Raw genomic sequence first — 27,666 nt, forward strand, 5'->3', positions numbered from 1 at the left:
GGGAGGCACTTTTGTTCTACCCAACCTCAAGTTTACTTAAGAGGAGCATGGCATATATTTTAGCAACAATATCTATTAGTCTAACTGGCCTATAATTGCTAGAGTCTGTTTTATTCCATATATAATTCACCCAAAACTAGGGATATTTTTTGAATAGCTGAATAGACAGGAGAAAATCCTCTCCAGGGATCTTATTGCTTTTGAGGCCTTTTATGAGGAATTTGAACATGAACTTAATAGAAAAAGCCCAATTAACATGTTTGCTAATATGGAGAAAAGCAGTTCTTGAATTTCATGGAGAAGATATGGTTGCATCTGTTCCTCACCCACCAACACCCATCACTCACTTTGGCAGATAGAGAAAAAACACACAAACCTGTGGGACTTTGTAAAGTGCCGCTAATGCTGACAGCTGAATGGAAATGCCCCTGTGAGCTACATCAAAAAGAGCCAGGAGGTTCTCCTTCCTTCCACAGCCGTAATTGGGGACATTGGCTTCTCCAGTGGAGAGAATGTCCAGCAAGGCATCCGAAGTGCGTAAAGTGTTCAAATAATTGTCTTGGACGTTGTAGCCCAGAGTGAGGTTGTGCAGAAGCTGGGAATTCTTGTTGGCCAGTTGAATGTTGAAAATTAATTGTAGGGTGTTAAAAAAAGCAGAAGAACTCTTACTGTAAAAAAAAAAATGTTCATGTTATTCTCATCAACAGTAACAAATAACTTTTTAAAAGAACTTAATCCTTTTTGTCTCCATAAGCCTACTGAGTCTTAAGCCAATATTGATCCAAAACCAATAATCAGTTATACAAACATTGGGAATGGGCTGGACAGAGGCAACTGTAACTGTTACAATCAGAACTTTAAACAAAATGAATTCAAGTGATGAATTCAGGAGTGAATGGGGAGAGGAAAACAATCTGAATTGCCTTCAGTTTTTTTAACCCCATCTTTGGATTTGTGTCTCTTCTACAAAATATGAAAAAAGAGGCACATTATATAACCTCTCTACAGTATCTACATCAGGTAGATAGAGAGGTTATACATAATATAGAAGTAAGTGACAAAAGAAGAAAAGAAGGAGAGTGTTAGAACTGCAAATGGAGGGGATGCAACTCCAATCACCCTGAATGACTTACAGAGATGGACTAGAAGGAGCACTGTGGAAAGGCAACATTATAGGGGATACTCGTGTTTCAGTTGTGACTATAGCAATGAGATGGTCTCCTGGCCTGTAAAAGCTCCATGGATTGTTTCCATCCTGGTGCTCCAAACTCAGAGGGCATTTAATTCCAAGCTTCCCAGAGACTGGATGGCACAACAGCAGCATCAAAAGCAGAAGCAGGAGGTCCATAATTCATGGAGCTTTATTAATCCTCTTCCTTTTTTCTAACACTAACAGCAGGAATAGTTGGTAGAATTCAAAGCAATCTCACAAGATGGAAATGCCAGGGACTTTCCTGATATAAACAGAGAGACATTCAGCTTCACCTGGAAAGGAGAGAGAGGTACAATCAAGAGCAGAGCCCCTTCCTGTCCCAAAACATGTTCCCTCAGATCCTGACAGAACAATTTTATCTTTTTCAAGACCCTTTGCTTATGGCTTCAATCAGATGTCTCTATCACAGGCATGGAGATCTCAAAGGCCCAGATGATCATAATTACAGGGAGAAGCAACTTCTTCTCTTGGGATCCTGAGCTTCTTCTGGGCTCCATGTGTGCAGAGGATAAGCTGGAGAAAAGCCTGTTGGTGAAAAGCCTACAACTACACTCCTGGGGTCAATTTCTGTAGTAGTTGTGGTCCTTCTTGTCAGGACGTGTCCATAAAGTGATGCTGGAGGAAGATAGTTCAATAACAAGGGAATTAAGTTCTGCTGTCTTTCATCCGGGTCTCTTGTCTCCAGTGTCTGCTGGAGAAGTTCACCTAGAAGTATGGTGACCCTTAACTTTTGTGCTGCCTGTCGTCTAATGCCAAGGAAGCAATGAATCCCCTTGGATTCTGCCTATTGTTAAGAATAGGACCTGTTTGGGATTTTCTTTTATATCAGAACTTCATATATGAATCCTAAATTGGAGCTGATTTTTAAAAGTGGGACACTTTTGACATTCCCAACTCTAAGGCTGTGGGGTGAACCCCTTCCCTAAAAAGCCTCCAAGTGCTTAGAAACTGCTCTTGGGGCAACTGCATCCCTGGTTTATTTGGATCCATTGTTGAGGGATTGTGTCTCTTATCTCACTGAAGTCTATCTCCCTTTGCTTAGAAGGGGGAACTGGGGAGAGGGCTGAGGGGGGGGATGAAGGAATAGGCAGGTCCCTCCTTATGGTGGGGAGCAGAGGATGGCCCATATCCCAGGTCCTCCTCTCAGGGCCTGGCTGTAAGGTCCTTGCTGGCTCTGGGTTCAAGCTGTGTCTTTTGAAGGGGCTTCTCTCCTCCATGAGGGTCTCTGCCATGTCTCTCTGAGGCCTGGGTGAGCCCAGAGGGGAGGAAGCCCCTTTTCAGTCAGAAATGAGCCCACCTGGATTCCTGGGTTCACCCCAGGAGGGACCCCAGGGGAGAGGGGGAAGGGCAACTGTGGCCATCAGGGGTTCCTTATTGGCTCTCAAGAGGCTGCAGCTAAACCTGGGTTTGTCTCAGGGTGGCTGTTAGAACGTTTCCCCACACTTGATGAAGTGTGTTGTATAAGCAGGATCCTCGCAGGAAGAAAAGTGTCTCCAGCTTATCTTCAGTTATAATCGATTGTCCAACTGTCTCCCATGAATTAATGTATTTTGGGGTTCCAGTAATTGAGCCCTCAGCCAACAGGCTCAGCCTCAGAAAACAAACCATGGTTGAAAGTTACATGGGTGAAGGGACCAGGCTAAGTGTGTCTTATGGAACTGATCAGAGGCAGTTTGTGTCTTCTCAGCTGACCTTCTGCCCTGCCCATTCCTGCCCATCCATTGTTCCTACTTGCTAGGAATGGAATTAAAACCCCTCGGTTGGTCTGTGTGTGTGTCCTCTGCTGGCTGACAGGAACTGAGAAATATCCTTTTCATGAAAGAGGGAAAAATCCTGGATTCCCTGCTGACCCTCCAGTCTCCCCCTCCGGCCCCCATGAAATTAGGGAAACAATGACTTCCGCCTCCTTGGGGACCCTTCACTTCTGAGATCCCCGTCTGTGGGTGGGGGGGAAGAGGTCCTGGCCCCTTGGGTCTCCCTCTGACGCCCCCTTCCTTCATAACCCCCCCTCAGTTTCTCCCCCCTCCCGCCCAACCAGCCCTCTGGGGACCCAGGAGAGGATCCCCTCCCCCATCCAGCTCCGGCTTTGGGAGTCAGGAGCTCAGCCGGCCTGAGGAGGAGGAAGGAGGCCCAGGGGAAACTCCAGGGTTTAAACCAAGATGGACTTTTATTCAAGGTGCCAAAAGAAGAGAGAAGGTTCCACACACAGAACATGGTTGAAAAAAGGAGGGAAATAACTCCACAATTCTCCATTTTTCTCCTTTGCCAGTTTTCCCTCTTTCCCGCCACAAAGTGGAGGACCCTATGGGGCTTGTGCCAGCTTTAGCTGTCCCTCTCATTGCCTGTAGGGGGCAGTCTATAGACTGGCCTTTAAGTGATACCTGGCCTCCACAGGCAGTGAGTAGGACAGCTAAAGCTGCAAAGACCCCACATCCTCCATATTGTTCCCCAAATCCCTTTTTGGAGAGGATTCCTTTTTCCCTCTATAAAGACATAAAGTTAGAATAATGGACAAATGGAGTGAAAGAGACCTTAGAAGTCATCTGTGCAAGTGCCCAGTGCAGTGTTACTCAAACTTAGCAACCTGAAGATGAGTGGACTTCAACTCCCAGAATTCCCCAGGCAGCACTCAGGGTCCTTCCTCCACTGGGTCTTTCCATGATTTAGCTGTCCCTCTCACTGCCTGTGTGTGTGGGGGGGTCAGTCTACATCAGTGTTTCTCAAACTTGGCGACTTTAAGTCCTGTGGACTTCAACTCCCAGAATCCCCCAGCCAGCATAGCTGGCTGGGGAATTCTGGGAGTTGAAGTCCACAGGACTTAAAGTCGCCAAGTTTGAGAAACACTGGTCTACAGTCTGGCCTTTAAGCCATGCCTGGCCTCCGCAGGCAGTGAGTCGAACAGCTAAAGCTGGCAAAGATCCAAATGTTTCTTTAGGCACCTTCTCACAAGGCCTTTTGAATATGAATCATATCTGAACTTTTATGCGTATTTCCCTGTCATCATCTGGGCCTGGAGAGGGAAACCTGGATTCTCTAGATGTCTAATACCAGATTCCAGATCCAAGGGACAACATTTTAATTTCACCCCCAGAGAAGGGGCGGAATCTGGGGCTCCTCAACCTCTCCAGGCGACCAAAGTTTCCCCCTTCAGAGGGAGCCACTCTGGCTGAAGCCAATTCGGGGCTCGAAGCCCCTTCAGGATTGACTCATCAATGGATAAGCCACACCCCTAGGTGAAGGCAGCTGGTTGGTGGATATTGTTCAAATCTCAGGTCCAGGCCAAGCAGAGCCTTGGCTTGTGATGTCAGAGGCTCCTCCTGAGCTCATTGGCTGGAGCTCGCCATGGCAACCTCCAGCATCCTTGGGGATCTGGACCACATAATGGAGGCTCTGCTCAACATCCCTGGAAAGTGGCTGGATTGGATGGCTGACACTGGGGGCATCGCAGGGTCTCCCTCGCCTGGGCTCCTCAGGAGGGAGAAACCCTCCCTTTTAAGGCAGAACTAAGGGGGGGGAGATTAGAAAAGTGGGACAGGCGTGTGATACCTGCTGTGTCTGCAGCCTCCATACCTGTCACCAAACTCCTCATCCAACATATCAAAGGTTCCTGTCTCCGGAAAGGGGCTGGTTGGCTGGATGGTGGTGAAGTGCACTAGAAAAAACCTGCAAGGTTTACAGGCCAAAAAAATGGCTTTAGGCTGTCCCAGTTGGACGGGCATTGCAACCACAATGCTAGAGATTGACCTGCTTAATGATTTGGGGAAATTAACCTCAACTGCAATTCCGTTGGCCAGAGAGTAGTTATTTCCCAATAACACACTTGGCCTAGTGACTGAAATATTCGTTTATTTTCACTTTTTATTGCTTGGATGTTTATACTGCCTTTATTATTTCTCTCAATAGCTCAAGGCAGTGAACATATCTAAGATTCCTTCATCCCCACAAGGACAACCTTGTGAAGGCTGAGAGAGGGACTGGCTCAAGGTCACCCACTGGGCTTTCGTGGCTGAGATGGGGCTCGTAAGTACTGAGGGTGTGTGTGTCTGTCTTAATTCCAATGGTCACCACCTTTTCCTGTTATCAGAAATCATAGCAATACAAAGACAGTTGAATTGATGGAGAGCCGATATTGACTCCTTTGGAGGTTTTTGAGCAATGAGATGCCTTGAGTTGGACTCAGAATCAAATGGGAAATCAGGATAGTTTGAAGAGAGATCAGTACTGAGGGATTATGTTGGTGTTTCTCAAACTAGGCCCCTTTAAAGTATGGTGGGGAGGGGACTTCAATTCCCAGAATTCTCCAGTCAGCAAGCTCTGCAGATTGTCCATTGGTTCTTCTCTCCCACTGCATCCCATGCTAGAGAAAATGATGGACTCCAAAACTTTGGGGAAAAGCCAGAGTGGAGAAGGCAGGTTAGCAAAATTAGCCCTGAACTGAGAGAGGATGTGACTGTGTCTCTCCGTTTTTCAAACAGGTCAGCAACAAGGAAGAAATGGTCATACAGTCAATATCATTGGATGATCTCTCGGCAACCAATGATGGTCCCAACCTCCAGGTTGATGAACTGAGATACTCCTTTGACTTTCAGACCCAGGAATTCCAGAAAGACAATCAATGGATGAAAGAGCAGCACAGCTGTCTCCAGGAGAAAGTGGATCAACTTAAGGCCACAACAGAAGATCTGCAGAAGATCATGCCATCAGTTAGAGTTAGCTCTAGAGAACACATCTTGGGTGAAACACATTGAAGAACTACACAAAGAACTGTGTGAGGTCACTAGCCATGTGTCCATCTCAACCAAGAGAAGGCTGACTCTGAGAAAGACCTGGAAGAGGTGAGGAACTTTCTGCCAGAAGGTAAGAAATTCCTCCAGTCTACAGCATGAACTGGCTGAGATGGACCACAGTTGCCATGTGCAGAAAAGCCACTACAGCCAACTGAGAAAGTCACCCTCTTCAGAATATGAGGGAAAACAAGAAGCAGCATCTCAAAAGTCTGCAGCAGCCGCATCCGAGATCTCAGATCCCGCTGTGGCCAGATTCACCTGGCACACAAGGTAGCAAGTCCTCCCATCTTCTCCCAGGTACACCAGATGGGAAACATGATGTAACTCTACTTTATTGGAAGGATACATAAGAGAATCTTGCATGTCTGAAAGTACGAATCTCCCACCAGCTCTCTTGAAAGCCTGAAAAGTGAGGGATGGTCCTTTCTGAGGTTCTTTCTCTGCCAATTATGCACCAGGGGGCTCCCCCACCTTATCTGATTATTCCCTATGCAGCATCTTCTCCTTCTCTCCTCAAGGTCATTTATTTGTTATTACCCCACCTTATTTTTATAAATAACTCAAGGCAGTGAACATATCAAACACACCTTCCTTTTCCTATTTCACCTCACAATAACAACCCTGTGAGGTTGATAGGTAGAGCGACTGACCCAAAGTCACCCAGCTGGCTTTGATGACTAAGGTGGGACTAGAACTCAGGATCTTCCACTTTCTAGCCTGGTGCCATATTTTATTTGCACATATCTTTACATTTCCTTAATAGTTTGCGTGAATGCTGGTGATGTATCTTGACCCAGCAAAGTATTAACTACAGTACTTCCTCATAATTAAGCTAATTAATTAAGATAATGCCTCATAAAACTGAGGAGGTATGAATAGCAATTGGTCCTTGCTCATCTAGTCTTCTATATTATCATTAATACAGGTGGGATAGTTGAAGAAATGGGATATTGTGATGCAACATGTATACCAATTCTTGGATAAAGCTACTTTTATCTTGTTTTAAAAATACCATTCAGCTTTTAGAACAATATCTACGATTTCCTAATAGAGTGCATAAGTAAAATCTAGTAGAAAAATAGATAATTTTTAGCAGTAGGACTTAACAAGACCCTTTTATTTCATATAAGAACAAACGAATGGCAGCTACAAAGTGAATCTTTCATTAAGATTTCATTTGTACTTTTTCTCATATCATTTCTTTTTTTAATCAATTTTTTATTTTATTCAAAACCTCCAAAAAATGTAAAAAAAATTATAAACAAGCCCCAAAAGTTAAATAAAACTACATAAAAAGTACATAAAAAGAAAAACGAAAAGAACCAATTCAGGTGAGGAAACCAGGAATCTCTCAGCAGGGGGGAAAAAAACCCTGCTGAGACTGGATGCCATCTTGGGGAGAGTCAGAAAAACACTTTCCTTCCAGTTGTTCAGCAGCTGCTGGATGCTCAGCCACCATCCCTGAGTCCTGCAGGTCATTTTCCACCAGATATCCAAGAATTTGAACCCCTGGCACTATCCTTCTTGACCTGGGACACTAGAGAGCCAATCTGGGTTTCTGTTATGTGTGTTTTCCCCGATTGTTTAGGGGGGAGGCACTCTTTGTCCGATTCCTCTCATGAGTCCTGTCCAGTATGCTTGAACGTCAGTTGTAGCCCTAATCTTCCTCAGAGCACACAAGCCCCACAACCACATCAAGGTCCTGCCTCATGGGGGGGATTGTGGTTCTTCACACAGTCAGCCAGATGTTCAGACTGGATGTCAGCTCTTCCAAGGAAGGCGGCCTTTGGCAATTGACCGATGGTGAGGTTGTCAATGCCGATGGGGTCCAAATTGGGCTCCAGTTGTTTTGGGATTTCACCCACTGCAGCTATTCATCCTGGGGCAAAAAAAGCACAAATTTAATATTTTAATTAAAAAAAATAAGTAAGCAAGAAATAATAAATAAAACTTAGCAACCAAATTAATATTTAAAACTACCAGGCTCCCACTCTTCTTCCTTTTTAGTTTTCAAGGCCAGCCGTCCCCACCCAAAAACCCAAAGCAGGCAATGCAAAGCAACCAAGGATCCCAGGTGACCTCAAGAGACCCCAAATCCTCTCCCTTCAGCTAGGACTCTTCTTTTGGACAAGTCCTCCATCCACTCACTTCCTGCAGCCTCCAAGTTGCCCACTGACTGCAGTCAGCTGGGTTTTTCTGCCTCTTGAATAGAATCCATCTAAGAATTAAATAACAATAATATCATAATAATGAGAAAAAAAATGACAACCAGATTAGTTCAAACACTTACCTTCCATCACATTGTCATGCAAGGTAGAACGTCTGACATCCTTTGTTCATCAATGATGGGGATGTTGGGGTAGATGGGTTCTGGTATGTAAGGTTCCACCGTGATTATGGTGGCCTCCACATCTTCATTTCGTTGTTCTGGCGACACTTGCAGACACCTTTTTCTGGGGATTGAAGAAGAAAAAAAGAATCAAATATAACTGACTGGTACATTGTTTTCTTAACAATGATAATAAAGATAATTCTTAATGGGGACTCCAGATTTTCAAGAAAAGATTGGGAGTTGGATTAGAAGACCTCCAAGGTCCCTTCCAGCCCTGAGGGAGTCTATACTTTCTCCTGTTAGTTCCACCAACATTTTGGGGGGCTTTCAGTGCCCAAGGACTCCCCAGGTTGTGGTGATGCCACTCCCCTGATCAGGAGCAACTTAGTTGCACTGGTGGAAAAATATGCAGAGGTCAATGAAGATATAGACCCCAAGGACAAGCAAAGTCGCCTTCCAGGGGTCTCCATAACTTGTCAGAAGGTGCAAAGAGGAAAAAACTGAAGAGGAAATGCTTGTAAAGTTGATTTGATTCTTTTAAATTTATTTTGTAATGTAAATATATATCTGGATTTGGAATACCCTTCAAGATCTTTTTTTAATCCCTTCAATTCTGTTAAAATGGAAGAGACTGAACTCATGTGGCCATCCAGTGAGAACCCTCAGAACTTCCTTGGAGACCCTGGAAAACGACATTGGTCATCTTTGGGGTCTACGTGGTGTTTGGCCTCTGCGTTGAAGGTGTTGCAAGCGTCACCAGAACCACCAGCTGAAGAGGAGGAGGAGGCCTCCATCACGGTGGAACCTCCATACTGGAATCCATCGATCCCAACATCACCATCATTGATGGAAGACAATGTCAGGCGTTCAGCCCTGGTCAACAATGTGATGGCTGGAATTTCACCCATGGCTGCGATTTGTGCTGGGGCAAAAGACGCACAGATTGAATATTTTAATCATAATGAAATAGTAAGCAACAAACAAAACAATAAAAAAACCCTGAGCAACCAAATTAAGGTTAAAGGCTCCTAATTTTCTTTCCTGTTAGCTTCCATAGTCCAACCACCCCCACCCAAAACCCCAAAGCAAGAAATGCAAAGAACAAAAGGCGTTAAGAATTAAATAACAACAACAATAACAAAATGCCTTTAAAATAGAAAAATAAAGAAAAACTGACAAACACCAATCATCACATTGTCGTGCAATGTAGAACGTCTGACATCCTTTGCTCATCAATTAAGATGATGTTGGGGTAGATGGGTTCCAGTATGTTCGGTTCCACCGTGATGATGTCAGCCTCACGTCTTCATTTCGTTGTTCTGGTAACATTTGCAGACACCTTTTTCTGTGGATTGAAGAAGAGGAAAAGAATCAAATATAATTGAATGGTACACTGTTTTCTTAACAATGATAATGAAGCTTATTCTTAATGGGGGCTCCAGATTTTCAAGAAAAGATTGGGGGTTGGACTAGAAGACCATCAAGGTCCCTTCCAGCACTGAGGGATTCTATCCTTTCCCCTATTAGTTCCATCAACATTTTTTGGGGGGTGGGGCTTTCAGTGCCCCAGGGCTCCCCAGGTTGGGGTGATGATACTCCCTTTAACAGGAGCAACTTACTTGCATTGGTGGTAAAAAATGCAGAGGCCAACGAATAAATAGACCCCAACTATGAACAATGTGACTTTCCAAGGGTCTCCAAAGATGGTCTGGGGTCTTTCCCTGGATGGCTGCCACAGCTCATTTGGGTCCATTTCTGAAAGAGAGAAGGGATGGAGGAAGAAGAGTCAATTTCTGGTTTAATGGTTGGTGAAAGGGGCCCTGGCAGGCTGGCGGCTGGGAAGGTGCTCCAGTGATCTGGGCCGAGTTGCCTGGCCCTCACTCGCTCAGCTGATCCGTGAGCCATAATTAAGGGGCGGAGCCTCCATGAGGTGACCCAGGAAGGGAAGGGCTGCCTCCTTTGCTGGCTACGCCCACCTCTTCACTTATACTGGCACACCCCAAAAAACTCAGGCTAGGGCTTATTTTCAGGGAAAGACGGTATTTCTGACCTGTCCCGTTGTTCCCTCAATGCTCGGTTCTCCCTGAGAAGCTCCTGGTCCTCCCCAGCTTGTTCCCGAACTCTGCAGTGGAGATGATGGCTTTCCTTGTTTACGTCATTGAGTTCTTTCCCCAAACTATTGATTCTGTGTTGGTTGTTTTCTCTGAGGAGTTCCGCCTTCTCCCCAGCTTGTTTTTGAACCCTGCAACTCAAATCTCGATTCTCTTTTCTGAGCTGGTCTCATCTGAAATATTTCTTCTGTAAAAGATCTAAACCAGAGTAAAATTAGCTTCCTTGGGTTTGTTACATGAGTCATCAGACTTGTTTAAAATTAAAACAAAATACCTGGTATTTTGTTTATTGGCTTACAATTCAATAGAATAGAATTGAATTCTTTATTGGCCAAGTGTGATTAGACACACCAGGAATTTGTCTCTGGTGCATGTGCTCTCAATGTACATAAAAAGACAAGATACATTCGTCAAGAATCATAAGCTACAACACTTAATGATAGTCATAGGATACAAATAAGCAATCAGGAAACAATCAATATAAATATAAATCGTAAGGATGTAAGCCACAAAGCTACAGTCCTGCAGTCATAAGTGGGAGGAGATGGGTGATAAGCAACGATGAGAAAACTCATAGTAATAGTAAAGCAGCCTTAGTGAATGGTTGTAGGTCTATGTATAATTTTCTGTGTTTTGAAGAAGTTGAAAAGAGTCAGGTCTTATTTTTCCCAACCTTATTCCAGGCAATGCAATTCAACCTAGAACTATGGGTAATAGGGGAGAGGGAGAGAGCGAGCTAAGGAGTATTTAAGATGAAATTCTGGAAGAAAAGTCAGGGTTGCTATCTAAAAATTTCTCACTGCTCAGTTTCTCTTCAAAATCTTTGGAAAGCTCCTCCTTTTCTGTAATTTGTTGGATACTTTTCACCGAAAGCTCCTTGTTCTTCAACTGGAGCTCCTCTTTTTCTGACAAGAGCCTTGAAATTTCCATGGTCTTCCTGTAAATTATAAAGAACAGAGAGAAATTGGCCTCCTTACTTTTTTTCACTTGAAACATGATATTGTTTTGTAAATTAAAAAAATATTAAACACAACTTTGTGTGTTTTGTGTGTGTGTATAAAATTCAGTTTTTCTCTTTCTGCTATAACAACCAGCAGTTTCTCCTTACAGGAAACAAAGCTGTCAGCCATTTATTGGGGTATATAAGAAATCAGTAGATTTTCAGGGGCTTCAGCTGTGCCTGAATGCTTCTGGAGCCACATTATTCTACTTTTTTTAATTCTCTTGTTTTCCCCCTAAAAGATTCCAGATCGCAGGATCTGATCTGGGTCGGTCACTGGGACCTCAGGTTGAGCCTCCTGAGCTTTCGGACTCGTGCTGGGACCCTTCCTCGGGAACTCAGGGACTTGAGGAGGGTCAGCAGCCCCCAGGGGTCTCCAGGGAAGCCTCAGCTCTTTCCTGCCTCTTCCTCTTCCTCTTTGGGACTTTGAATTAAGGCATCAAACAGACAAGAGGCGGAGACTGTACAGGTGGTCCTCAATTTACGACAGTTCGTTTAGTGGCCATTCAAACTTACAATGTCACTGAAAAAGTGACTTATGACCATTTTTCTCACTTACGACCATTGCAGCTTCCCCATGGTCACATGATCAAAATTAAATGCTGTGCAATTGGTTCCTATTTATGACGGTCGCAGTGTCCGGGGGTCACGTGATCCCCTTTTGCGACCTTCTGACCAGCAAAGTCAAAGGGGAAGTCAGGTTCACTTAACAACTGCAGTAATTCACTTAACAACGGTAGCAAGAAAGGTTGTAAAATGGGGCAACATTCACTTAACAACTGTCTCGCTTAGCAACAGAAGTTTTGGAGTCAATTGTGGTCATGAGTCGAGAACTACCTGTTGTAGGAGATCTCATAAAATCCAGAGGAGGGGGCTTGGGGCCTGGGGAAGGGGAAAGCAAATAGAAAAGGGAGAAAGAAAAACAGAAAATTTCATCTCCACTTTCTTGACTTAACGGTTCAGGTGGAATCCAACTGACGGGGGAGACGTAGTTAGAGATTAATGTTCTGTCACATACATGCAATGGCATGATAGGATTTCTCTGGTTATGATTAGCTTTGAGGGCCTCAGATCACAGCCTTGCAAGGTAAAAGAAAGAACTGGAAGGGATTCAGGAGACCCTCTACCCTCCCACTCAAATGGCTCTCCAGTCTCTTCTCCAAAGCCTCCAGGGATGCTCCCCACAACTTCTGGGGAAAGGCCTTTCCATGGATTCATTGTTCTCCCTGTCAGGAAACATCTCCTGAATTTGAGGTCGATTCTCTCCTGCAACAGTTTCGATCTCTCACTTCTTGTCCTGCCTTCAGGTGCTTTGGAGACTAGCTGGACCCCCTCTTCTCTATGAAGGCTGCTATCAGGACACCCCGAATCCTTCTCTTCATTGACCTAGCTCTGTGATGGGGAACATTTTTGGCACCAAGGGCCCAAACCAGAACACGTAGGCGCATATGTGCCCTGGAGCACAGGAAACCCAAAGACCAGCTGGCCAGCATGCAGGCACACACCAGAAACCATAAGAGCAGCTGGCGACGGTGCACACGCCCACAGAGAGGGCTCTACGTGCCACCGCTAACACGCCTGCCATAGGTTGGTCATCACGGCCCTAGATGGCCCCAGTTCCTGCCATTGTTCATCCTGCGATTCAGCCTCCAAGCCCCTCCTCCTCTTTCTTGCTCTTCTCTGCACACTTTCCAGTCTCTCAAGATCTTTTTTTAAAATCATGGTGGCCAAAACTGGATGTAGGATTCCAAGTGTGGTCTTACCAAAGCAGTATAAAGCGTGTTTAGCATGGAGTATAAAGGGTATGTAACATATATCCTGCAAAGCATATAAATTATATGGCAGCAAATGAATTCCCAAAAGAAAACAGCTGTAGCTTTAAGGATTTTCAATTTCATTTTTACCACGAACCCACACGTGCTTTGAAGTCCTTTCAATGGAGGCTGTAAAATCCATCAGGAGATTCATCTTCCAAGATTCCTAAGAGGGTTGATTTCGCTTCTTCTCCAAATTACAAAGAAAAAGCCTCCAGACTGTTAAAAATCGGCTGCTGAACTACAGGGAGAAATCTCACCCAAAAGTTATGCACAACAATATTGGCTGAAACTCACCCAGCTGGCTTTCATGCCTAAGGCAGAACTAGAACTCGCAATCTCCTGATGATTGTCTCAAAGTCCCCCATTTGGCTTTTATTGTGAAGTTGGGATTAAAACTTTAGTGATGGGCACAAAGTCCCTTGGCTGGCTTTGGATCCTTCTGCCGCTGCGCTTCCCGGCTCCCCTCCCCCCACTCGCCCGAACAGACAGCTGTCACTCAAGCCCCTTTCATGCCCCGCCCCCTCGCACCCAGATCAGGCCGTGCCACCGCCTCGTCCCCGCAGAAGCCGCGTCGGGGCTGGGCGGGAGCCCCGGCAAGGAGCCGGTCGGAGCGCGGCAAGAGAAGCCAAGGAGCGGACGAGCGCCTGGACGGGCTTCCTCCCAGCCGGGTTGCGGGGAAGCCGGGCGGGGATTCCCACGCGCCTTCCGAGCCATGTTGGGGCTCCGTCTCCGGGAGAGCGGCTGAAGGACCTGCGGGGGGCGAGCGTGGCCCCTGGATCTGAGAGCAGGAGAAGCCCCGGGGGGCAGGCGGCCTCTGGGGCTCGGATCCCCGGCGGGACTTGAGGCAGCTGGAGGGGGGGCGCAGTCTCTCTCGGCCCTCCCGCAGACTCTGCAAGGCGGGCGGGCGCTGCGGAGGGGGCGGCGGGGAAGCTGGTCTTGGGAGGAGCGGATGGACCACCGATGGGCTCTGAGGAGGTTTCTCTCCCTTTGAGACTGCAGCCGTCGGGCGGGGGAGAAACGGCGCCGGATCCCTCCCCCCCGATATGAAGAGATCTCCTGGCTTTCTTCACCTCCAACCCCCAACCCCTCTTCCCCGTTAACCCCTTCCCGGTCTTTGTCCGATCCAGTCCTCTCAGGGCGGATCCCCCTTCTTCCTGGCAGCTGCCTGCTGAGAAGCCCTGGAGGGGCATCCGAGGGGCGCTGCCCCCTAAGGAGAGAAAAACCTCCTTTCTGCCTCTGCTTTTCCCAGCGGCAGTTGCACTGAAGCCCCCGGGCCCTCCAGCCCGATCTTCTGTTTTTGGGAAGGTGCAGGTGGGGGCAGAGATTGAAACAGCTCGACCCGCCTTCACTCCCCCAACTCTAGGCAGCCACACCCGGGGAAGGAGGGGTCCCGTCTGACTTGGGGGAGAGATGAAAAGGACAGGAGACCTGATCCAGGTGGGCCAAAATTTCCCTTTTCCTCGGGTTGAGGTGGAGCCGCTTCCTCCACTCCAAACCTTCCCAGCCTCCGGGCAACGTGAAGGCTCCCGAGTGGCCCTGACTGACTGAGCGACCAGAATCCATTGGGGTTTCTTTTTAACACCGGCGGCAGATGAAACCTTTGGGTGAGGCTAACAAAAAAGAAGTAGGAAGACCCCAATGGCGGAAACTCCTCACACAGCCCTCCATTCCCAGGCCTGGTCGGTTAGGCGAGGCCACTCAGGCGACCACCCTGTGTCCGGAGGCTGGGAGGGTCCGGATGGAGGGGAAGCAGCTCCCTATCGCGTTCAACACGAGGGAGAGGAAGGGGCCAGGAGACCCCCCTCTCTCTCTGAGGGTCCCTGTCCATCACACCAAAGGGGGGGGGCTGCCTCCAGGCCTCTACTTCCAATATTGTCCTAGGTGAGATCCAGCCGCCTCCCCTTTTCCACAGCAGCCCCGCCTCTCCCCCCCCCATTATTCCCCCATGGGGTTCAGCAGCCCCCTCCCCCCATTCTTTAGAGGTCTCTGCCCTTCTCAATGCTGTTTGCGGTCTGAAGGGGAAGAAGAAGAGTAGTAGGAGAAAGGGAATGGAAGAAGGAAGGAGAGGAGGAAGGAAGGAAGTAGAGAAGGGAGGGAGGGAGAAAAGAAAGAGAAAACAAGGTCCTGTTACAACAGGAGGAAGGGATGGTAAATAAAGCAACCCAAACTGTATACTATAACCTATTAAATGAAATAATAAATGTATAAGAATGATAAATGTAAAGAAGAATAACAACCATGTGAATGTATACTTAAAATGCTATGTAAGAGAATAAAAAAATAAAAAAATCTTTGATTAAAAAAATGCTGTTTTTTCGGTCTGGATGAGCTTATTAAAAGAAATCGTGTTTTTCTAAAGGTGAAGGTGGAAGTTGAGGAAATGGGGGAGGGGGAGTTAATTGGCGGTGGAGCGTGGCGTGTCCTCCGCGGATGGGAGGTTGAAGGGGCGACGAGAGGCGAAGGTTGCGTGTCGCAGCTCCTCTATACAAGGAGCGGCCGGGCATTCTTGCAGCGCGGGGCAATGGCTTCAGGGTCGGGGGAGGGGGGCGCGTGGCTGGTGCGGGGTTGTTGCCGCTTGTTACTGCTGCCAGGGTGTGAGGGGGCAGGGAGGCGCAGCGGCAGAAGGAGCGTCGGGTGCTTGAGGCACAAGCGGGCGTGGCGGCGGCGCGCGGTGTTTGTTACACAATGGGCTGTGATTGTGTGTTTGGGCTGGAAATTGGGCGTAGGAGGGCGGGTGTTGTTTTTGTGGGTGCGTGTTGTGTGTGGGCGAAGGAGAGCATTTGAGGAGGGGGCTTAAAGCGGGGAGAATACGAGAGGGAAAGCGAGAGCAGAGGGAGAGGATCGATCAAAGCGCCCAAGAAAGGCAGCAGAGGAGCCTCAAGAGAAGCGAGTTCAAGGGGCCAAAAAACCGCCATTCTCCCGCAGCGTCTCCGGGGCTCAGCAGGGATGCGGAGGGTCCCACCTGGAGGGGCGACCAGGGCGAGCGCTGCGGAAAAGCCGGCCAGCAGGAGGGGGGGGTGTCTTTTCCTGCCTCTTTCTTCCCCCAAAGGAAAGCGGCGCTCTCTGCATTCTCCCCCCTTTCTCAGACTCCCAGCCCCCCTTTTCCCTCCGCTCAGCCCAACAGTCCCAAAACTCGGAGCGCTCGGAAGCCTCTCGCTGCCCTGTTCTCTTCTCTTCTGTCGCTGCTATCCCACCAAAGGACTCCGGTCCCAGCCCCCTTTGGACTTCGGCCAAGCAGCCGGGCGGAGCTGAAGGGCCAGAAGGGCCGCTCTGGGATTTGGCAGAATTCCCCTTCGTGATGGCCATTCAAACATCGTCGCAGGAGCCTCTTCCTTCCTCCGGCCACACTTCTCCAACTGGCCGTCCCTCTGGATCACTTTCTCTCCAGCTGTGGCTAGGACTCGATCTTCCCGGGGCCGATGGAGACTCTCGGGGATTTTGGGTTGGTTATTCAGGAAGATTGGCTGGGTGGGTTTTGCTCTGCTGTGTAAGATCTGCGTAATTAGATGACGTCACAAATTAGGCTCCTCCAGGCACTTTGTGGCAGCTGATCAGGGAGGAAAACTCCGTGGAAAAGACGGGAGAGAAGGGAAGGGAGAAAGAGAAGCAGGGAGAGAGGGAAGGAGAAGGAGAGAGAGGGAGAAAAGGATAGGGAGAAAGAGACTCTGTGAGTCCCTTCTGAGGAGGCGCTCTCTGAAGTTGTGAGTGGGTCAGGCTGAGTCTTGTTCAGTTATTTGTAATTAAACAATAACCAAAAGGGAAAGAAAAGTGAAGGGATTTATTTCAGTTCCCATTTCCTTTCCCCCTCCTCTTTCTCTTCTTCTTTCAATTCCCTTTCTGCTTCCCTTCCCATTCCTGTCTTTGTTTACATTTTATTCTGTTTCCTTTCCTTTTTCTATTCCATTATCCTTCCCCTTCTTCCAATTTCCCTTCTCTTTCCTCTTTCCATTCAGCTGACACAGAGTTAATGCAAATTCCTCATTCATTAGGAAAACCTGGATTATCTCCTTGGACGGAGACCACACAGAAATGACACATTCACTTTATTTAACAGAGTAATATCCATCATCGGACAGTTATAAAAATATGTATCATATATAAAAAAGGAGCAGCAAGACGCCCCACACGGCCCTCATGTCCATTTCTTATATCACTATTACTCCATGACTCCCATTCAGACGCCCCCCCCCCCCCCGTGCCCAAAGGCTGGAAGGGTCCGGATGGAGAGGAACCAGCTCCGGGTCTCTTTGAAGGCTAAGAAAAGGCCAAGAACGGGATACTTGCCAGCCGCCACGGATGCTCCCCACAAAGAGCCCTGAGACAGAGGACTCCCTCTGGGGAGGGCAGAGCATCCCTCTGGCTGAATGAGAGGGCGGGGGGGGGGGCAAGTGGGAGCAGTCCTGGTGGGAGACTTTCGGGACCGTTGGGCAGAGCGAAGGGGAAAAGGAGGAGCTGGGATTTTGGCAGAGTAGCGGGTAAGTAAGGGAGGGGCCTCTCTTATTCTTTGGGGGAACAAAAAGGCAGGAAAATCCTTCCTTGCTGGCCGGCTTTTCCGCAGCGCTCGCCCGGGACACCCATCCAGGTGACACCCTCGGCATCCCCGCTGAGCAACAGAGACGCTCCAGGCGCGCTGCCAGCCGAGCCCTTGAAGCCGCTCGGGGAGAATCGCGGATCTTTGGCCTCTTTAACTCGCTTCTCTCGCAGCTCCTCTGCCGCCTTTCTTCGGCGCTTGGCTACGGCCACCCCCGCCGAGGAGCGCAACACGGGGAACCTCAGCAGGCGGCCGGCCTCGACCTGATGCGAGACCCGTCTGGAGCTGGAAGGGGAGCCTCGCTCGACTTCTTCCTGCAGAACTCTTCAGCCCGGCTGAGGCGGCGCAGGAGGAAGTTTTGTCGGAGGCTGCGGATCGGCCGCCGCCTCAATCCACGAATCCTCGCAAATTTCTCTCCCTTCCAGCCTGCGCTGCGTCTGGCTGGGACAAAACCGCGTCCAGCTCTGCGCTTGACTCCCGGCAGTTCCGGGGGGGCGAGGAGCAGCAGTGACCGCGCAAAGCTACAGATGGCGGGAGGGAAACCTTCTCTTGCTGGTGGGGGGGGGATAAGGGGAGGAGCAACATTCTCCCCCCCCCCCCCACTTTTTACCTGTTTCCAGGCGAGGCCATAAAGAGCCTTAAGGCGGAGCTTTGACTGCAGCTACAGAGTTGAGCTCTCAACTTCCCTCTTCCAGGATCTCCACCCACAGCCCGGCTTTCTTGGCCCCCTTAGTCGCCCCCCCCCCCCAATCTTGGCTCGACCCCTCCGAGGGCGGCGCTGCTTCTGCCTGGCAGCTGCTTGTGGAGAAGAAGCCTGGCCGATCAGGCGATGCTACTCACGGGATACTAAAGCCTGTGAAGATGAGGATGGGGAGGAATCGGGCTCCACTTCGACCCTAACAAAAGGCAGGTTTTGGCTCCCTTCGATCTGGAGCGGTCGCGCAGGTTCTCTTTTTCAGGCCCCATGCTCCAAGGAGCTCCCTCCCCCGGGGGCCAAAAACAAACGGTGGGGGAATCACCTTTCAAGCCACCAATAGCCCAGAGCCAGGATATTTGCGGGACTTCCGCTATCAGGGGTGGGGTGGGTCCCTGCCCCTCTCTCCCCCTGAGCCAGGCAATGGGCTGTGATTGTGTGTTTGGGCGGGAGCCCAAGCCCTCTGGGTCAGACGTTGCCCTCCTAAGAGACGAGCGGGCACCCATTTCCCAGAGCTGTCCCTGCCAGGTGGAAGAGGCTGAAGCCCAGCCTCCCCCTGGCGTCCCCTTCCTTCTTGGGGGATGAGGACGTCCCAAACAGCTGGTTGTTGTCCCCAAATCCAGAGGGGAGGTTGAGACTGGAGTCCCAAAGATGTCAGGGGAAGGATGGTTCCGTGGGCACCGTAGAGTCCAGGCTTTGTGGTTGATGCCATTTTGTTGGGTTTTATCTATTATTCTCCTGCACTGACCCTCCCAAGGATTTTGTCATTGGATGGGAGTCCAGCTCAGTCTCTGAAATAAATAAATAAAGGCAGGGGGTTGGACTAGAAGACCTCCAAGGTCCCTTCCAACTCTACTATTGTATTGTATTGTATTGTATTGTATTAAATAAAGAGGGGGTGGTCGCTTCTGGGTGGCCTCCTGTCCAGGTGATCCCAATGAAGGAGGAACCTGCATTCATTCTGGGTCAGCTGCCTGAAAAAAGGAGGGGGGTATAAACCCCCTCCCCTCTCTTTCCCTTTGGATGAGTTTGTAACTGCAAACAACCGAAGAGGACTCAGCCTGACCTGCTCAAAGCTTCAGAGATCAAAGCAGTGAGAACGTTTCCCTCTTCAGAAGGGACCCCAAGTCTTCTGGCCAGTCGTTGATCTCTCTCCCTCTCTTCCCCTCCATCCCATCTTTTCAGTCCATGGACTTTTCCTCCCTCCTCACCTGCCACCAGGTGTCTGGAACATGTTTGTGGCATTCCCTTACGCAGCTCTTACACAGCAGAGTGAACCCCACCCAGCCAGTCTAGCTCAAAACCAACCCAAAATATTGAGGAGGTGTCAATCAGCCGTGGCTAGATAGAGGTCCTTGTTACAGTTGAAGAGGAAGGGATCCAGCCAGTCGGAGAAGTTTGGCGGAGAAAAAGAGGGTCTCCAGGGACTGAATGGCCATTGTGAAGGGGTGTCTGCAGATCCCCAGAGCCAGAAGGTCTGAAGAGGAAGGAACTAGGTCTATCTGAACTCGAACAAAAGGTGGATTTTGGCCCCCTTGAATCTGGGCACCTGCCATCTTTTCTACCCTCCCTCAAGGCAAAGGAAGCCCCTCCTCCAGATGTTGCTGTCTACAGTTGTGGGAGTGAAGAAGAGCTGAGCTGCCATCTTTTCTATAAACCCCCCCCCCCACCTGCAGCCTCTCAATAAACCCCACCACGAGATTGGGCTGGGGGGGGAGGGGACTTTCAGGAGCCCCCAGGGCTCAGTCCAGGCACCCGACAAAGGCAGAGGCGAAAGGGTGGAGGTGTTCTCCCCTCGCCCAGCCCTCCCCTCACTTTGCTTCTCAGAGAGCAGCTATTATTATCCCATGATTCTTTCTCTCCTGACTTCGAAGTGAATCTGCTTTTGCCTCACTGTGGCTTTTTTACCAGCACTTTGAGTTCTTTGGCTGAGTTGCCAGAGGCCTCCCAGAGTTGAAACCGGCTTGTCTTTTGCCACAGAATAGACAGAAACCTGCCTTTCTCTTCTGACCCCAGAGACGACCCTCGTGATGTGGGAATGAGTTTGAAAGTAGTCACCTAGCCTGGGTGGAGAGGAAGAGGATGGCTCTGGGAAGCTCCCCAGGATCTGCCTGGGGAAACATTCTCGAGGGGGCCAAAGCCCACCAGGGTCCCCTCTGCTCCTGAACCCCTCCCCCGTCCAGATATGAGCTCTTGGGGGTTCAGGGAGGAAACGGAAAGGGACCAAAGGTGGGGGGCAGACGCTGTTCCTCTCTCTCCAGGCTCATGTCTAGCATTCCCCTCCCAGCTTAAGGGGTCCTTAGCCTGGTGGGGAGGAGCCATTCTTCCTCCAGAGGAACCTTAATGCTCACAATCTACAGATTGGTTTCCTCCCCCAGGAATCGAACCACTGGGAGCTTCTTCTTGAGGCTGCAGAAGAAGACCTCCTCTGCAGGAGTCTGGCCTTCCTCCTTCCGCTCCAGCCGAAGCCCCTCTGCCCCAGAGAGAAGCCCACCCTCGCTTAGGAAAGGCAGCTGGTCTATTGGGGAGGACGGTGGGGGTCTCTCAGGGGAAGGCTGGCCAAGGACCCACCTGGGCAGGGCTAGTAGCATGGAGGGATGTCTGAAGTGGGAGGAATCGGGGTCTTAGTGTGTTTTTAAAGCACCAGGAAGCGGAGTTAGGGGGTCGGGAGTCATGGAAGCTCCTCTTAATACAGAGGACTAGAAACTTTGTCCTCACCATAGCTCAAGCCAGTTTCTATCACCCCTTCCTGAGTTTTGCTTTCTGTCACCCCCTGCAAAATTCTTGTGGTTGGGTGGGAGAGTTCTCCGTGTTGGGGGGCTTCATAACTGCAGAGGGCTTGGTTACCCTTAGATTCTGAGGAAATATACCCCATCTCGCATACAGGCTTACAATGATTCATTTAGTGACCATTGGGAGTTATAATGGCTCTGAAAAAAGTAAATTGTTACCATTTTTCACACCTATGACCGTCACATCATCCCCATGGGCAGGTATTCAAAATTCAGAGGCTTGGCAACTGGCATGTACTTATGACGGTTGCAGTGTCCCGGAGTCATTGATCCCCTTTTGCGAGTTTCTGACAAGCAAAATCAATGGGGAAGTCTGCTTCACTTAACAACCGTGTTACTAGCCTAAGAACTTTAATGAATCACTTAATGACTGTGGCAAGAAATGTCATAAAATGGGGGAAAACTCAACAACTGTCTCACTTAGTAACATAAATTTTGGGCTCGGCTGTGGTCGTAAGGCAAGGACTTCCTGCCTTTCAGTTCCGTGTCAGCTCTGCTTCCGAAGGGCAACCTGGAGATTAGACACAATGTGGAAACCTTCCAAATTTGTCAATTAATACCGTTGATGGTCTTTAAAGTAGAGGCAGTCCGCAATTTACGATGGCAATTTGGCCCAGAATTCCCACAGCTAAGCAGAGTGGTTGTTAAGAAAGTCCGCACCACTCAGCAATGGCAATCCCTGCAGTCACAGTTGTTGTCATTAAGCGAATCCCACTGTCATTAGTTGAGGCAACTTGGTCAGTGGGGAAGCCAGTGGGAAGTCTCAGGACTGCAGGCAGGGAAGTGGGGGAGGGGAGAAGGCTCAGAAAAGTTCCTAAAAGCCCAGATGTTCCCAACCTTACTCAGCCCCTTCTTGGACCTGGATGAATGCTCGGGATTTAGCGCTCTTGCCAAAGTCAACGATGCGGCTGCTTTCAAACAGGATCCCTTCAATCTCGTCCCAGGGGAGAGTCTCAAGGTCCCCTTTCTCTGAACATCACCCAAGCCTTCACAGACAAGCCAAGCTTGGAAGAGGAGCAGAGAAAATGCTTTAGGTAGAAATTGTAGAGTGGAAAAATAAGGCACCTGAATGTCATTAGATGTTGCTCTTTTATTTCTCTGGGCAATGAAAAAAAAATAACAGTGGGAATTTCTTAAAGGTGGGCATATAAACAACAACAACTTGAAATCCTAGAGTACTGTTGTGATCAACACTTTCTGTACAGAGGATTTTACCAGAAAATCAAGAAGGAACCATATAATAGTAATGGATATTTGCTTCCCCAGCTGAGAAGAGGGAACCATTTCAGGGGAATCTGCCACTCCAATGGTTTTCATGGATATGATCAAACAAGCTGTTTGGAGTTTGGTTCCCACAGCATCCTTCTTATCTCTTTCCTATTCGCTCTCTCACACATAAACTCATTTAGCCACTGTCAGTAGCAATAATTGCTCCAATGACTTCTTAAAAGGTGTCACGTTCATTGGCAGTTGCTGAAAAGCAAATTCCTCTGAATGATTTTCACAGAGTACTCTTTAGCAAGATTTATTGAGATGAAAGGGAAGGGAGTTACAAGAATTCAGGTCATTCTACCATTTTCTATTTGGAAACAAGTAGACATGATTATATTTTCTTTCAAATTAAAGGAAATCCTACAATTATTTAAATGTCATAATTGTCTTATGTCTGATGTTTTTATATTTACTCTGGCTGTGAGATGCTCCTTTGTGTTCAGGTCTGGCCTCAGAAGGATAATGTAGCACTTGGGGATGAAGATGCAGCCCAGCAGACCAACACTGGAGGCCAGGATGGAGAAGACCTGAACAGCCACCATGTATTTTCCTTTGGTGCTCAGGTAGGTGGGCACAAAAGTCACCCAGACACTGCAGAAGACCAGCATGCTGAAGGTGATCAGCTTGGCTTCGTTGAAGGCCCCAGGCAGATTCCTGGCCAGGAAAGCCATCGTGAAGCAGATGGCAGCCAGGAAGCCCATGTAGCTGAGGGTGAAGTAGAACATGACAACAGCCCCTTCGTTGCATTGCAGGATGATCTCTCCAGGCTGGGAGTGGAGGTCAGAGTCAGGGAAGGGGGGAGAAACTCCCAGCCAGATAGAGCAGATGATAATTTGGACTGCAGAAGAAGAAAGGATGATGGAGTTGGCCAAGCTCTTCCCCAACCATCTCTTCACTCGGTTTCCTGGTTTTGTGGCTAGAAATGCCAGCACCACCGTGATGGTTTTGGCCAAGAGAGAAGAAACAGCAACTGAGAAGATGATGCTGAAAACCGTTTGTCGGAGAAGGCAGGTGGCTTTCCTTGGTTGACCAATGAAGAGAGAAGGAGACAAGAAGCAAAGCAGGAGGGAGACCAGGAGGATGTAGGAGAGGTCCCGGTTGTTGGCTTTGACAATGGGAGTTTCTCGGTATTTAATGAAGATGATTGAAACAAGTCCTGTGGTTAGGAAGAAGAGTAGGGCAAAAGAGACAAGGGTGACGCCCAGATGTTCTTCATAAGACAGGAAGGTTACAACTTTGGGCTTACATCGGACTCTGTTCTCATTTGGATATTTGCCATCTGGACACTTGATGCATTTATGTGTGTCTAAGAAAGCCAAAAAGCAACATTTCTTTAATATTCTTATTGTCTACATTTGAAGAAATACCTTTTTTGGACAATGCCTGATTCCCGGAACATTTTCCAAGATTACCATTCCAAAGGGGAAAAAAGGATAATATAATTTACTAATGCCTACACAAGGTATATGAAATTGGAGGATTTCTAGTGTATTTTGAATAAACAAAAAAAAGTTGAGTTTCAATGCATGTTTTAATTGCACATTCATCAAAATGCTGTGAATTAATCCTGTTCCACCAGGCCTTCCTTTCCTCTGGTGTGACCCACCTTCCTGAGTGGAGAAGGTCCCCTCCGGACAAGGAACACAGTCGTAGCAGCAAACTGGCTCTCCTTCTCGAGCCCTCTTGACAAATCCAGGACGACAACTTTCCACACATTTGGACTCAGGCAGGGACTGAGCAGAAAAAGAAGAAATGACAAAGAAAAGATGTTAGGACTCTCCGTCCATGGAAAATGGGGGGTGAAATGGACATTAGATAAGTAGATTCTGGGTTTCACGTAGGTATAGTGAAATCTCTGACTTCTTCCAAATAGGTGTAGGAGATGTGACTCTGGCAGGTTTTTTCTTTAGTTCCTCCCTTCTGCTTCTGATATAACACATTGCAATAAAGGACTTTTCTACTTAATAAAGTCTGGAGGGATGGAATTGAGAAAAGATTCAAGCATTAAGTGACAAACAATAAGTTCCTCCTATTGGCTGAATTTAAATGCATTCGTCCACTCTTCATCTATCCATGGTTATGATGATCCCATATTAGATTTTTGAACAAATTCATTGTCAAAGATTTATTAAATTGTTATTTTATTAGATTTATTTAAGTAGGGTAAAATGTGATTGAAAAGGAAACTTCTGACCAGAAGGATCTGGAAAGGTTTCTTCTGACAACAGAAAGCCTTGTAAAATTGCTCCCCTTTGACACGAGTTCCAAACAGTCTCCCAGTTAAGAGATAAAGGAAAAATCCTCATAAATTATAGCTGATGATGTTTCCTAGTTTGGGTAATGAGACGTCTGCACGAAAACAAGGAAGCTTAGAGAACACCAAGGAGCCCCCATGTCAACCCTGATCTACAAATATTCTCCTTTATTAAGACTAAAGGTTTCTGCATAGTTTCTGCAACTGTAGTGAGACTGAGAGGAGATCATGAGAAGGTGTCCCTGAAAAAGATTAAGTCTCAAATCTTTGGCTGCAACAGATGGGAGATGAGTGTGAGTCCTGGGTCAGAAGGAGATATTTCTAAGGCCCATCCAGTTATCCAAGAAAAAAGTCCTACAATTAGGAGACTCTGCCTGGCATGGAAAGACAGACCCACATTTAATATTGGTTAAATTTAGAGACTCTTTTTCGCCCAGAGGGACTAAAGGTACCATAGCTAACACTCAGGATAAACAAGGCCATTCAAGGTATTTTCACCTTAAGAGCCAAAGGCCAAATCTAAGTACTGTTTCCTGTCACAATCTCTCTCATTCCTTCTGATATCAGGAAGACCTTTTCCTTGAATCAAAGTTGTGTTTCAGGGTTTCAGATTCCCGGGTCAAGGGATTGTCTCACTGGTCATTGTCATTTTATGGGAGCTGAAATTCTTGGATCTCCTTCCTAGAGGCAGAAGGTCAATTGCTCTTCCCAGTTGGGAGAAAGACAGATGTGGCTAACTTTGACCAGATCTGGACTACTTAAAACTATCACAGACTATGGACCTGCCCTTTCAAGGAACCATTTCCCAATGGCCTTTCCCTAAGCAAGACAAGAGGAAGCTTCTCTCCCAATGGGACCACCAGGAGCTCCATCCAGTCATGATCCAATTTCATCACATTCAGTCCAAACCTCAATTCAGGGTCTGTTCAACAGAATTCTCTTCCGCTTTGCTATTTCAGGACAAAGAAATCTGAGGCTACTAACAAACAACCTCCAGCACTTGAGGGTTTCTCATCCCAGATTGGATGGCTGAATCAGCTAAAAACAGTCTACAGTATTACAGCATCTGAAGAAGACCTTGGTCAATAGTGCTGAAGCCTTCCAAGAGGTCTATAGAAAGAAAACTACAAGGTTTCTACTCCCCGTGTTCAATTCTCAGTGAAGGTCATGGACCCTGGAAACTAGGCTTAGTCCACATGTACATAATGGGCCCTAAATCTTTGGAAAAAAGAGGAAAGACACCAAAATTTCTCCCACCTTGTTGAGCACCTTTAGCCGTGAAAGAGCTTCTTGATAGATAATAACTCTCTGTCTTTCCAAAGTCCCCATATATTGTCCAATAGGATCCTTCTTGGGGAGAATCAAAGAGCTCATAATTCCCAGATCTGCTGCTACATCTCCATTTTGATCCAAATACACATCCTTATCAGAAATATTACAAAACTCATTCTTCTGCAGGAAAAGATGGAACTAGAGGGGAACATCCAGGAATTTTAAAATCTGAAACCTTTTTTTAAAAATCCCATTTAGCTTTTGTATATTTGAATCTTTCTTCTGCAGTTGTCTAACATCAAAATATGCTTATTTAGAAAAAATATATGTTATTGCTATATTCATGAATATAAAAAAAGGGGGTCTGCAAAATTTCTCAACCATATATTGACAAAATATATATTATCAAAATATAATTCATGCAATTGGTAAGTTATAGTGACAAATATAGAGCAGGTGACAAATAAAACAAATCATAGAAAAAAGATTCATAAATAAAGGCCTAGAAAAAATCAAGTTGATTATGAGAAACTGCTCATTTAGTGACCGTATAAAGTTACAACACATGAAATAGTCACATGATAGTTTTTCCCACGATCTTTGCAGCATCTCCAGCGTCTCCAGGGGATCAAAATCAGAATTCTTTGCATCCACTTATGATGGTTAGAGAGTTTTAGGGACACCTGATCTCCTTTTGTGACTTCTGACAAGCATAATCAAGCCACATTCACTTAACAACTGTGTTATCAACTTAATAACTGCCATGATTCACAACAAAATAGGAAATAAAGGTCATAAAATAGGGCAAAACTCAACAACTGTCTTGCTTAGCAACAGAAATGTTGGGCTCAGTTGTGGTCGTAAATCCCCTCCTGCCTCCTGCAACCCTCTTTCCATAACTGGAAGAAGTTGCCCAGAAGCTCCACATCTTCTCAATGATGTTCCAGAGGGAGGGAAATGGGGAAATGAGCTCAGTCAGAAAGGAGGAGATTCTGGCTGAAGGAGGGGAAAAATACCCTGAATAGAGGAGCAATTTCAGAGCTGAGCCCTCAAAGCAGAGAACTTCAGCTTCCCCTTCGCTGGGGATGCAAAGACTGAGCAGCCTTGAGTCAGAGAAGCTTTGACTGGGATTCCTGCAGTGAGGAGGGGTTGGGTTGGATGGTCTCTGGATCTCCTTCAAAGTTACAACTGTAAAATTCTACTATGTTAATCACAAACTCATAAAGACATGAATGTATTTAAAATGCATACATCCTTTTAAAATTAGCAGTGTTTAAAGCCAAAACATATCTGTCATGGTGCCTGCTGTTTAGATTATGTCTCAAGCAATTAGATTGGCCAAACTGTTGACATTTTGAAGCAGAATTTTGTTGAGAAGGTTCCCCTCCTTCTCCTCTGGGTTCCTTCTCCAAAGGGACTGAGATTAATGGATCCATATCGGGACCCCTTACCTGCCAGAGCTGCAGCCTTGGAGTCCCCAACCTCTTTTCGCCCTCCTTCCTTCCCCTCCTCGATCTGGAGGAATAGGCAGCATTCAAGGCCTGGGCCAGAGTCTTCATGATACTGTACCAATGAGGGTGAGTTGGGATCC

General features: G+C 47.5%; 1 protein-coding gene across 1 annotated transcript in view; it reads right to left on the bottom strand.

Annotated features, from left to right (window-relative positions):
* Window positions 1-9,126, bottom strand: part of LOC309392693 (vomeronasal type-2 receptor 116-like) — a gene marked incomplete at both ends in the record, with an annotated part of 31,361 nt that extends 22,235 nt beyond the window's left edge. The window contains 2 exons of the mRNA XM_081954122.1: window positions 5,764-5,895; window positions 9,049-9,126. Coding sequence (XP_081810248.1) covers window positions 5,764-5,895; window positions 9,049-9,126 — 210 coding nt within the window. The remainder of the gene's footprint in view (window positions 1-5,763; window positions 5,896-9,048) is intronic.
* Between the last annotated feature and the right edge of the window lie 18,540 nt (window positions 9,127-27,666).

This window comes from Natrix helvetica (assembly GCF_964273705.1).
Source record: "Natrix helvetica genome assembly, chromosome: 5".
Taxonomy (NCBI): Eukaryota; Metazoa; Chordata; class Lepidosauria; order Squamata; family Natricidae; genus Natrix; species Natrix helvetica.